We start from the raw sequence: 12,464 nt of genomic DNA, 5'->3' as shown, positions 1-12,464 counted from the left end.
AATCCTTTTGATGATCCTGTCGATAAACCTTTAGTGAGTTAATACAATATCTCAAAATCCACTACTGCATGAGGTCAAAACTTGCTCTTCCTGTGTGGCCCAAATATTTTTAGAGCCTGGCCCAGGCAAGGCAGATGCGTTTCATTGCTCTCTCACAGCTTTGCAGCCCCCAGCTTCAGTAGCTTGGATGGTGTTGGGATATGCAGCTCTCTTCCCAGGGAGATGCAGTGATTTCTGTACTGGGACAATTCCTTACAAAGAGAACAAAAAGAACTGAAGACCCACCCTACCGGGGAAGCGGGCAGGGCCGAGATGGGCAAAGTGAGAGACAGCAACCCCTGTTTGGGGAAGTGGGAGTTGGAGTTGGTGGGGTGGGACTGAGAGCTGAGGACATGTGAACACCGGGGCCATGCCAGAGGAACTGGATCCTGGTTTTGTGGGGTCGCAGCCTTCTATAGCACCAGGTCGCAAAGTGTTTGGATGCTCAGGGCGCATCCTTGGACCACCAGTGTTGACAGGCTTTGGTTCCTCTGCAGGCTTCTCGCAGTATCTTGCCTGGTGAGCTTCTTGTCTGTGTGTCTTGACCTCATCGAGACATCGTGCCAGTGTTGTCTTTCCCTTTCTCTTAAGCAGCATGGGCATTCCATTCAGGGACACTGAAGCTGTTGAATTTGTCATTCCTGCCTCTCCCTGCCGCTGTTCTCCCCTAGCCCCCTAAATATGTATTGTCCCCTGCTGACTGTCTCCTGTGATCTGTCAGTCTGTGCCCAGGTCCCCATCCTTGCTACAAGAATGGGCAGCAGTGTTAAGGTGTGGCTTGCCATCTGCCATGTTTTCACTCAAAGAGTATTTTATGGTGGGAAGGGAGAAGGCAAATTGGTGACAGAATGGAAGCTGGCTGCTTTGGGACTGCTGGTGCTCCTGACCCCAGTTCCCTGGTGCAGACTGGCTGGGGGAAGGGTGCCAGCTTCCATAAGCTGCTTGGCTGTGGGGGGGACTAGGGACTACAAAAAAGGTCAGGATTGCCCCGCCTGTTTTAGGAGTTACTAAAGATTTTGTAATTTGAGAGATGTGTGTCCCAGATGCTAACCTTCTGTTCATTCTTTCTTTCTTTTTTTTTTTTCTCTTCCCCTCTCTCCTCCCTCTATCTTGCAGTTCACTCTCCTTCCTTGTCAAGTTAGAACAGTTGGATCTTGGTGGCAATGACCTGGAAGTGCTGGTAGGTGAGGGATGGTGGGGAGGGAATATGGGTGGGTGGAAGGGGCGGAACCCTGTGCCTCTGTGGAAGCAAGTGGGGTTTAGTCTGAAAGGCAAAGCCATAGACCTGCAGGTTGGTTGGGGAGATTCTCATCTGCCCGCAATGGCCTCGTCCTAGTTCCCAGCATGACGGTCCCATCATGTGTTGGCCCTTGCTTCCTACTGTCCTCATGCACAACTTGCTCGGCTCTTCCGTTTTTTGGGATGTTAATTCTTGCTATCTAGCTGACTAAGGACCTTTCCTTTCTGGTGGGACTGGTACCTCCTTGCTCTTCCGTGTTGTGCTGCCCCAGCTGTTGTTTTTTCACTTCTGCTAGGCCAACTTTTTGTCTTTCTCCTTTCTGATTTGATTTCCCTACTGCAAAGTGCAGGACCATTCCATGCCTTTCCTGGCAGCAAAGTCAGCCAAGCGTGGGGCGTGTGCCCTCTGGACATGGGTGCCTCCACAGAGGGCTCTGGGCGTAAGCGTCCCGAGAGCCAGTGCACAGTCTTGAAATTCAGCTTGTCCTGGCATTCGGGCACATCCAGTGATAGTCTTTAATTTTGCAGCTATAGATTAAGCTGTCGCTGAATCCTGCTCCTAATGTTCTGGAATGCCTTTTAGCAGAGACCCATCTAAACTGGGAGGCAAAAGAGCCCGTGCACCATGCTGTGCACTAGGCTGCGAGAGCTTCTCACTTACCTGTGAGAAGGGCTGTCCGACACTTGAACAGCACTGCAGTGGTGCGTTAACTCCAAACCCAAACGCTAACTGGCCTATGTGGGTTTGTGGAGTGATGCTATGAATGTATGCCTACCATTGCTGGTGGTGCTGCTCCACCATGCTGAGTTGGCCAGTGTTACCCAAATGTTTGTTTTCATGCCTGAGAGGAGAAAGACTCACTTCCTCCATAAGACTGGAATTTCCAAAGCCCTGTTTCGTTCTTGTCTCGCCTGCTACCAGACAGTCTTTGCTGTTGTCTTCCATGTTTCCTGCTGGGATCTTTTGCAACCAGTATGCCATCCCAGACATGCCCAAACACATGTGCTGCTGTATTGTGGCACACCAACATGTTAGCTTCATCAACTCTTTGGTGAATGCTTCAGGGTGGTTGAAAGCAGTAACAGTGCCTAGCTTTGCAGCGGCCTGGAGCGGCTTCTCCCCCCTGGAAGGGACTGATGCTCTTACTGTCCTGCTCTGTTACAGCCAGATACTCTGGGAGCACTACCAAACCTGCGTGAGCTTTGGTTAGACCGGAACCAGCTCTCAGCCCTGCCTCCTGTGAGTACCTGTTCAGGGCCGTTGCTGAAGGCAATTTGCCGCTTTGCTCCCTTTCTCCGCTGCTCCCTTGAGCCCTAGTGTCTCCTTTCTGATCCTAGGAGCTGGGCAATCTCCGCCGCTTGGTCTGTCTGGATGTGTCGGAGAACAAGCTGGAGCAGTTGCCCAATGAGGTCAGTGGGCTAGTAGCACTGACGGACTTGCTCCTGTCACAGAACCTGTTGGAATGCATTCCAGATGGGATCGGTGAGTATTGCGGGACGGGGAGCCCGGGCAGTGCTTCTGGCGGGGGGGCTTCAGGCAAGAGTGTACGTAACAAGGTGTGCTCAAGGGCTTGGTGGACATAGTCACAGTAGCTGAGTGCAGAAGCAGGAGATGATACTGATGAGCAGAACTCTACAGGACGAGTTCAGGTTCTTGATCTGCATCATGCGTGGGTGAAGCCTGTGAAGAAGCCTGATGGGGAAGAAAGGTGCCTGTGTTGTAGGTTACAGAATCCCTGATGGGCGGCATTTTGGCCAGATGAACATAGAATAGTGTCGTCATCTCTGTGGCATAGTTCACACCTAGCTTGTTGCCCTGGCCAGGTCAGCTGAAGCAGCTCTCCATCCTCAAGGTGGACCAGAATCGGCTGACAGAGGTGACAGAGTCAATTGGGGACTGTGAAAATCTGTCAGAACTCATCTTGACAGAGAACATGCTGACAGTAAGTACACCAGCAGCCACCCTGCCTCTCCTGTGCTGGTCAGTTTAGCCACGTGCCAGGGATCTTTCCCATCTTCTGGCCTCTGAGCCGGATGCCTGAGTGTGCTCCAGCTGTTCTCCCTCCCGCTGCTTTGATGCATAGAGTTTCATGTAGCTCACAGGCTCCTGAGAAGACCCAAGACGGTCTTGCAAGGGTGGCAAGAGCGACCCCAGGTGAAAGCTGCTTTCTCTCACTGTTTTGTGTTGTTTTTTTCTCTGAAAAATTCTCTCTAGGGTAGCCGGGATGCTGGCGCCAGGGTAGCCAGTCCTGAAGCCCATCCAATCTGATGGGAGCAGGACTACATAAAAAGCTGCATTTGGCGAGGGGCCATGGAGTAGTGTAATTTAGAATGGCCCTGCTCCAAGCTGCTCATGATTTGATTGTCCAAACACAAGTATTGGGAATGGACAGGAGGAAAACCTTGCCCAGTGGTGTTCTGAGTGCGCCGTGCTGGAGTGAGGAGCTGGCATGTAGCAGTCTGTGAAGCTGAGGGAAAATCTGTCCTAGAGCTGTAGGGAGAACGTTACCAAAAATGCGTCTGTTAGGACAGAAGGCAGCTTTTTTTTTCCCCAGATAGAGGGTTTTATGCCTTTATACCTTTATTCGACCGCTCTTATCTTTTGCAACAACTGAATCGTCTCCTTCCTAGGCCTTACCAAAGTCCCTTGGCAAGCTGGCCAAGCTGACGAACTTGAACGTGGATCGGAACCGGCTAACATCCCTTCCAGCTGAGATCGGGGGCTGTGCCAATCTGAACGTGCTGTCCTTGCGAGACAATCGCCTGGCCCTGCTGCCACCAGAGCTTGCCAACACCACTGAGCTTCACGTCCTGGATGTGGCTGGGAACAGGTCAGCAGCAGGAGGGGTAAATGGGCTTGTAGGTGCGTTCCTAAGGAGGCTGCTGTGAAGGAGCAGCATGGGCTGGGCCCTGGTGTGTCTTGGGAGACACTGGATCTGTGCCGACCCCAGGATCCATGGCTTGGAGGAGCCCAGGCTGGCTGCTCTGGGCTCTGGAGAGAGGGTGTGTGTCTCAGGCTTTGCCTGTTAAGTCCTCCTCCGTGTTGCTCGAATAGGGTAGAACTAATGCAGAAGTTTGGGGGCATCTTGTCATGCGTGAAATAAAGATCAGGGGAAATCCCCGGTCCACTGACTTCCTTCCTGCGGGTTTTGTAGTTTTGTGCCATCAGTCCTCAGGTGATCGTTGCCAAAGCCTTGTCTGTGATGTGCACAACCTCACAGCCTGCAAATATCTGTGGTCTGTCCTGAAAGACTCTGCAGGTTTTAGGTGCGGTTCTGTCAGCTGAGGTAGTTTCTGTAGCAGTTGGGAGCTGACCAGAGCTTCTGTTTGGAACACTCTGGTCTGCGGAAGCTTAATTTTTCTGTCTTCAAACCCCTCTTCGAAGTTCACTGTTTTCACGCTGTTGATGGGAGTTGTCCTCTGCTGAAAACCGATGAGGGTGGGTTACTGGAGCCCAGTCTGTGGCTGTGGCAGGGCCACACGCGGCCCAAGCCAGCTGCGTCAGTGTGTGTAAGAGTGAGAGACCCTGCAGCGGCTTGGCCCCGCGCTTCTCCAGCGCGGGTGAGGCAGGCTGGAGCCGAGTCGAAGTTCCTTCATTACCAGGTAAGTTCAACCAGCAGTTCTTCTTGTCTTTTGCAGACTGCAGAACTTGCCATTTGCTTTGACAAATCTTAACCTGAAAGCCCTGTGGCTGGCAGAAAATCAGTCCCAGCCCATGCTGAAATTCCAAACAGAGGATGATGAAAAGACAGGAGAAAAAGTTCTCACTTGTTACCTGCTTCCCCAGCAGCCCTCTCCTAGCCTAGGTAAGAGATGCTTATGAACGCTGTCTGCAGTACCAGGTACTCTGGATGCTGGCGCCAGGGTAGCCAGTCCTGAAGCCCATCCAATCTGATGGGAGCAGGACTACATAAAAAGCTGCATTTGGCGAGGGGCCATGGAGTAGTGTAATTTAGAATGGCCCTGCTCCAAGCTGCTCATGATTTGATTGTCCAAACACAAGTATTGGGAATGGACAGGAGGAAAACCTTGCCCAGTGGTGTTCTGAGTGCGCCGTGCTGGAGTGAGGAGCTGGCATGTAGCAGTCTGTGAAGCTGAGGGAAAATCTGTCCTAGAGCTGTAGGGAGAACGTTACCAAAAATGCGTCTGTTAGGACAGAAGGCAGCTTTTTTTTTCCCCAGATAGAGGGTTTTATGCCTTTATACCTTTATTCGACCGCTCTTATCTTTTGCAACAACTGAATCGTCTCCTTCCTAGGCCTTACCAAAGTCCCTTGGCAAGCTGGCCAAGCTGACGAACTTGAACGTGGATCGGAACCGGCTAACATCCCTTCCAGCTGAGATCGGGGGCTGTGCCAATCTGAACGTGCTGTCCTTGCGAGACAACCGCCTGGCCCTGCTGCCACCAGAGCTTGCCAACACCACTGAGCTTCACGTCCTGGATGTGGCTGGGAACAGGTCAGCAGCAGGAGGGGTAAATGGGCTTGTAGGTGCGTTCCTAAGGAGGCTGCTGTGAAGGAGCAGCATGGGCTGGGCCCTGGTGTGTCTTGGGAGACACTGGATCTGTGCCGACCCCAGTATCCATGGCTTGGAGGAGCCCAGGCTGGCTGCTCTGGGCTCTGGAGAGAGGGTGTGTGTCTCAGGCTTTGCCTGTTAAGTCCTCCTCCGTGTTGCTCGAATAGGGTAGAACTAATGCAGAAGTTTGGGGGCATCTTGTCATGCGTGAAATAAAGATCAGGGGAAATCCCCGGTCCACTGACTTCCTTCCTGCGGGTTTTGTAGTTTTGTGCCATCAGTCCTCAGGTGATCGTTGCCAAAGCCTTGTCTGTGATGTGCACAACCTCACAGCCTGCAAATATCTGTGGTCTGTCCTGAAAGACTCTGCAGGTTTTAGGTGCGGTTCTGTCAGCTGAGGTAGTTTCTGTAGCAGTTGGGAGCTGACCAGAGCTTCTGTTTGGAACACTCTGGTCTGCGGAAGCTTAATTTTTCTGTCTTCAAACCCCTCTTCGAAGTTCACCGTTTTCACGCTGTTGATGGGAGTTGTCCTCTGCTGAAAACCGATGAGGGTGGGTTACTGGAGCCCAGTCTGTGGCTGTGGCAGGGGCACACCCGCCGCCCCCCCCAGCGAAGCCAGCTGCGTCAGTGTGTGTAAGAGTGAGAGACCCTGCAGCGGCTTGGCCCCGCGCTTCTCCAGCGCGGGTGAGGCAGGCTGGAGCCGAGTCGAAGTTCCTTCATTACCAGGTAAGTTCAACCAGCAGTTCTTCTTGTCTTTTGCAGACTGCAGAACTTGCCATTTGCTTTGACAAATCTTAACCTGAAAGCCCTGTGGCTGGCAGAAAATCAGTCCCAGCCCATGCTGAAATTCCAAACAGAGGATGATGAAAAGACAGGAGAAAAAGTTCTCACTTGTTACCTGCTTCCCCAGCAGCCCTCTCCTAGCCTAGGTAAGAGATGCTTATGAACGCTGTCTGCAGTACCAGGTACTCTGGGAAGTGCTGTAGGGAGGAGGCCTTGACCTTTCTTCTCTGCCTGGTTGTGCTGTTCTTCGTCACTGTGATACCTGTAGCAGCCCTGGATGGTTGATGGCAACTGTCCAAGGCAGAGGTTGTTAAAGCTGCAAAATTGCTTCTCTGCCAGGTGGTAAAGAAGCTGCAGCCCAGTCTTCAAGTCTTTTGCTTTGATCTGTTGACAGAGTAGGTCAGTGTCTGTAAGGTTTGCGTCCTGTCATGATGGTATTCTTGTGCTAATACTCCTGGTTCATGCCTTAATCCTACCTTTTTCCTTAGTTCTTGGGTAAGGAGTGCTAGAGCTGAACCATTTGGATCCTTTTATAGAGGCTGCTGTAGATCTGGTGGGAGGTGTACAAGAGGTGACAAGATCTAGAGGCTACATCCTTTGTCCTCACGGCCTCTGGGGTTTGATGCCATGGGCAGATACATCAGAAGAACCCTAACGGGTTGAGAACTGTCTTTCATCCAAGCCTACAGCCCTGCTTGTTCAGTAGCTCCCACTGTGTTATCTTTCTCCCCAGAGAATCTTTTGCAGAACAGTGTGGATGAGAGCTGGACGGACACCAATTTAAACAGAGTCAGTGTGATTCAGTTCCTGGATGAACCCAAAGTAGATGATGAAGAGGAGTCTGGAGCTGAGAGACGGGTAAGAAGAAGAGTTTCTGCAGGCTTGTCAGCTCCTGATGGAGGCATAGGCACATTCTGAACTTTTTCTCTGAGGTGGGAAGATGTTACCATGTTGGTGTTTCACCCTGTAATGCTGCTGCAGACAGGCACTGTGTTTGTGCAGTCTGAAGGGCGTTTGGTGCCCTGAGGAGATGAGCAGGTATAGAAGAGAATCCCCTGAGAGCCTTTGTGCAGATTTACGTTTTGATGGCCATCCCGTGGGAGTTGAGCTGTGACGGGTAAGCCTGCCCATGGAGCGTTCGGGTAGTCGGAGGTACGAACAGCCAGAGCACTGTCAGGACTGGGTTTTAGTTGACCCCCTCATGGGGAAGAGCTGCCCAGCCAAACTCAAGCCACCCCTCCAAGCACGGAGCCAGATGCAAGCCCATGCTGTGGAGTGTTCTGTTACTAGCGCAGGAAGATGATTTTGCTTTAATTGCAGATGATTTTGCTTTAATTGCAGATGCAAAGGGCAGGATAGAAGTTTCCGTTTTCAGCAAGTGCTCTGCTGGTTTAAATCTCCTGCAGAATGCTTTTCTCTTTTTATTTCATGGAGAGAGAGAGTCTCTTGAGATCAGAATCCTTCTAATAAATTGTATTTGCATCTGTCCTTGTAGCATGTACATGCTGCTGGCATTTGGGGGTGTTGATTGGTTTTGGCATTGTTGCTAATTTTAGAATACTGTTTTTCTTGACTCTTGGCTGGGGTGGAACTAGCTGAGCATCACAGATTATGGTAGTGTACGGGCTTGTCAGACGTGTTAAGAAACACTGGAGGGATGCAGAAGATATTCCACCTGTGTGTTCCTGCTTCTGTGCTGGCAGTTTTGCATTTACTCAGCCTGAAGCACAACTCAAACCTTCCCTTCTCCGCAATTCCTTCCAATCCCTCTGTCAGATGGAGAGCAGGATAGTGTCCAAGAGCGCTCCGAGGAGCGCTACCTGCCCCCATTTCTTTCCCCTTCCCAGCTGCAGGCTGTGGTGGTGGCGAGGCCCAGATCGGATCCCGCAGCGTGACGCTTGGGCCGTGTCCAGCTGGGGCTCTAGCGCTCCGATCAAACGTGGTTTGGTCCTGCAGCTCGGCGCGTGCTGCTCTGACCGTTTAATCTCCAGCTCTGGGTGTTTTTCTTTGGTAGGGCTTACAGCGCAGAGCAACCCCTCACCCCAGTGAGCTGAAGGTTATGAAGAAGGTGATTGAAGTTCGGCGCAATGAGGTATATGCTGCAAAGCCTGAGGCGGACCTGAATTCTCCTAACTCAGAAGTGAGTGCAGTTCACTAAGAAATGGGTAACTGCAGAGAGCACGGAGCGGAGTTGGGCAGTGGGGAGGCGCTGTGTGTAAGCTGGGCAGGAAGAACTTAGTCTTGGGAAAGATCGGAAGGGACTGAGCATGGATTACCTGGACTCCAAGGGCTGGAATCTGCCTTGTGGTGTCAGCTGGGGCCACTGAGATAGAGCAAGAGATGCAACCAGGAGACAGAGCAGCACAAGGGGAGCTGTGTGCATTGGTACCACTTCTGTCGTGAGGCAGAGAGAGGAAAAGGCAGCTCCAATATTCCCAGTAAGGAATGATGGGAGTGAGTGCTCGGGGGAGGCATCTCGCTGCCCAGGTGTGACACCAAGGATAAATGCCCGCAGAGATGGTGGAACAGGGCAGGACCTAGGTGAGATGCAGCAGGCTTGGCAGGGAAAGCAGCGGGCAGCCTGAAGGAAAAGCTGGTTCTGTTGGTACTGGATCATACCCCACCTCACACCAGTCGTGCTACATTGCTCCATCTGCTACTTTGGTTTTCATCCTGACTTTTACAATCATCTTCTCAGGAGAAGAGGCTGAGCGCCATGTCAAATCACAGTGAGGACTCCCACCTTTCCAACAGCACTGCCTCGGCTGACTTCAGGGGAGAGGAGCAGGGAGAGGAGGGGGAGAGGAGCTGGCCGAACGGGCAGGTGCCTGAGATGCAGGAGCTGGAGAAGGAGGCAAAGCCCAGAGCTGAAGAGGAGCGTAAGGAAGCTGCCGACCAAGAGGAGGAAGATGTGGAAGTGGAATACAATGAGGTAGGAGCCTAGGAACTGCAGCAGGGTCATGATAAAAAGTGGAAGGTCTTGAAAGTTTCAGAGAAAACGGTAAATGAATGTACAGAGCGTGATTTGGGCATCACTGGGGGCAAATACAGGCTGTGGAAGCCAAGTGCAAGTGGACATTTGGGCAGCCTGTGGGAGCTGGGTCCGTGGGAAGCTGGGAAGGAAGGACAGTGTGGGAGCCAGGCAGGGACTGTGGGAAAATCAGGGTGACAGGACTGAGTGCCCTCAGTCTCTGGGGCTGACAGAAGATGTGTCGGGGCGAAGGAGCCAGCATGGAAAGGGGCAAGTATGGTGAAATTTTAACGTGTGTTCCTGCCCTTTCTTTAGCACAAAAGCGGCAACGCTGGCTTTGCCTGGGTTTGGGGCGGGACACAGCAGGTTTCTGCACTGCCTCCAGGTGTGGCTGTTACCTGAGCTTCACAGCCTTTCTGGGGCTTTGCCATTGTAGCCCACTGTACACTTTGCTGAGGACACGCTAATACGGAGTGAGGATGAGGATGAAGACGAAGAGCGACCGTTCCCAGTGGAGAAACAGAGGCTTATCCGCAAGGACACACCCCATTATAAGAAACACTTTAAGATAACTAAACTGCCCAAGCCAGAGGCAGTGGTGGCACTCCTGCAGGGGCTGAACAGTGACGGAGTTCCCAAAGAGGAAGAGGAGTTAGGAGGCTGCAATAACACAGAGCCCGAGGATCAGGAGGAAGCGTGGGATGAAGACGACAGAAAGAACGGAGCTTTATCTGCTCAGCCATCGGTGAAGGTAAGGTCTTGTGGGGAGAGGGGAAGGTCAGAGGGGTGCCAGACCACTTTTCTGCTACTTTGAACTGCCAAGCAGGTTGATGTGGTACCGATGACAACGTTGGCAAGAGGCTCCAGCACTTCAGGAGAGACATGCTGAGGGTGGGAGGGCTGGAGTTTGTCCTGGAGCTCCTATGATTGTCCAAGAGCTGTGTCATGTTGCTTATGTCTGACTCCTTGCACTGCATCCAGATTCTTGCACCCTCCCCGCTGTGTGTGATGTTGTGTTCTGTGCCGCAAGAGCAGTTCTTTTGTCCCATCAGCGACAGGTACTTCCATTCCTTTCAGTCACCTCCTCACTTGCTGGTTGTTGCACCTCATTTGCCACAGGACGAGCTCTGTCCCTGGATGGACACTTGCCTTTCTGCCACTATGCGTCCTGGAGAGGAGGGGGTAGTGAGAGCAGACAGGAGCGTGCCCTTGGTTCCACCCCGTGCCTGCCCCAGCACAGATGCAGTCTGATGAAGTGTGCATTGGGGTTTAGGGGAACATGCGCTCCGGAGTTTCGCCACTACCATGGGCCTTTCTGGTTATGCTGGGGGCTGACGAGATAGGAGGTCCTTGGCTCTGCTCAGCTGAGTTGCCGTGTTTGGCTAGGGACACGCAGAGATTCTTGCTGGAGGAAGATCCTCGCAGTGGAGTAGGAATATACTGGTGAGGGACAACACTTGGGGCGAGACCAGTTCTTACTGCAGTTGGTGTGGTGATTCTGGAGGTGTATTTGGCAGGCAGGGATGCAGATGTGGCTGAATCTCCATCACAGCCTGACACCAGCAGATCTCTTGGGTGAGATGTGGGTCTCTGAACTGGTGGAAGATGCTGGAGTTGAACCTGTTCTTGCTGTTACCGCACACACTCCAGGCTGTTGAGATCAGTTCCACCCCACACTGGAGTTCAGATTACTCAGGGGAAGGGTCTTGCTCTCAAGTTTGGAGCCTTTCTCTCAGTGGATGCTTGCCTTGCTGTATCCGAGCTGATACAGCTCATCCCTTGCTCCCTAGGGACGAGCCATGTCGTCTCCTCGCTGTTTGTGAAGTTCTTCAGAATGGAAGGCAGTTGCTGCTGCTTGTAAGGATGTGTGAAGCCATTCTGAGTCCCCCTCATCCAAGACCTGCCACACTTGGGAAATGCCCACACCCAGAAAGCTTATTTTAGTCAGGGACTGAAAGCTGGGGGTGCACTGGTCCACTGGCAAGACACGTAAAATCTGCATGGGCGTTGAGACCACAGGCCTGGTGTGTCCATCAGAAAGTTACCTTTGTTATTGGCGAAGCCTTCTGCCTAGAAATCAGAGTTTTCCTTTCCTTGGGGCTGGGCTGGATGCCTGCTCCAGGAGGGCAGATTTATTACCTTGCCTCCTGAGCCATCTTCCAGAGGTGGGGACGTGAGCAGCAGTGTCCTTGCGCAGTGGAGTTTCAAGTAAGAGGTGCTGCATACGTGCACTGAAGAGGAGGTGGGCCAGGGTACGCAGGAGGCTGAATCCTTAAACCAGGGGGGGTTTGCAAAGACAGTTGGTTTTCAGGAGAAATCCTAAGGTTCCCTGCGTTTGGGAGCAGGATCCCTGGGTGTCTGGCAGGATGCATGGTTCCACTCGAGGCTCTTCCCTTCGCAGGAGGGACCAATGCAGGTTGATTGGGGATTGCTTCGTTCCTGTGCAGCAGCTGGGTGGCACCAGAGGCCCCCTTGCGCTTTCCTCCCGTGTTGTTTAATTCTTCCTCCTTCACTGAGCGACTTGGTGCGGAGGGCGTAAAATTGGGTGTTAGCGCTCAGCTCGTGAGCTTGGTGGTCGCAGCCTCAGAGTGCCAGCACGGACAAGATGTGCCCTTAAAGGTGCGGCTCCTTTGGTTTATGCTCCACTAATCCGCATGCCTCTTTGCTGGTTCCTGTCCTAACAGGGGGTGTCGTTTGATCAAGCCAATAATCTGCTGATTGAACCTGCTCGCATTGAGGAGGAAGAGGTCTGTACCACTCCTACTGTTCTCTCTCTGCCAAAAATCATGCAGTCTGCTTGATTTGCTTCCCAGGCTCACTCATTGTAGGGGAAACTCTGATCTCTCTGGGTCAAGTGGCTTCTGGACCTGACTGATCACAAACACACAATGATTGTTTCCTCCCCTGCTTTCACCTCC

At 52.4% G+C, this 12,464-nt stretch overlaps 1 protein-coding gene across 18 annotated transcripts in view; it reads left to right on the top strand.

Moving 5' to 3' along the window:
* SCRIB (scribble planar cell polarity protein) overlaps positions 1-12,464 on the top strand; it is a 110,612-nt gene that overhangs the window by 23,441 nt on the left and 74,707 nt on the right. For 16 of the 18 annotated variants that reach the window (XM_035897636.1, XM_035897659.1, XM_035897578.1 and 13 more), the window contains exons 6-16: positions 1,156-1,219; positions 2,444-2,518; positions 2,617-2,761; positions 3,103-3,221; positions 3,910-4,109; positions 4,918-5,084; positions 7,309-7,433; positions 8,590-8,715; positions 9,274-9,507; positions 9,983-10,297; positions 12,231-12,293. In XM_035897636.1, the coding sequence (XP_035753529.1) occupies positions 1,156-1,219; positions 2,444-2,518; positions 2,617-2,761; positions 3,103-3,221; positions 3,910-4,109; positions 4,918-5,084; positions 7,309-7,433; positions 8,590-8,715; positions 9,274-9,507; positions 9,983-10,297; positions 12,231-12,293 (1,633 nt within the window). The remainder of the gene's footprint in view (positions 1-1,155; positions 1,220-2,443; positions 2,519-2,616; positions 2,762-3,102; positions 3,222-3,909; positions 4,110-4,917; positions 5,085-7,308; positions 7,434-8,589; positions 8,716-9,273; positions 9,508-9,982; positions 10,298-12,230; positions 12,294-12,464) is intronic. The other 2 variants (XM_035897653.1, XM_035897602.1) reach the window with 1 other exon arrangement.

The sequence above is a fragment of the Egretta garzetta genome, unplaced genomic scaffold (genome assembly GCF_000687185.1).
Source record: "Egretta garzetta isolate BGI_Z169 unplaced genomic scaffold, ASM68718v1 scaffold460, whole genome shotgun sequence".
In the NCBI taxonomy this organism is placed as follows: Eukaryota; Metazoa; Chordata; class Aves; order Pelecaniformes; family Ardeidae; genus Egretta; species Egretta garzetta.
This window is presented reverse-complemented; position numbering and strand designations above follow the sequence as displayed.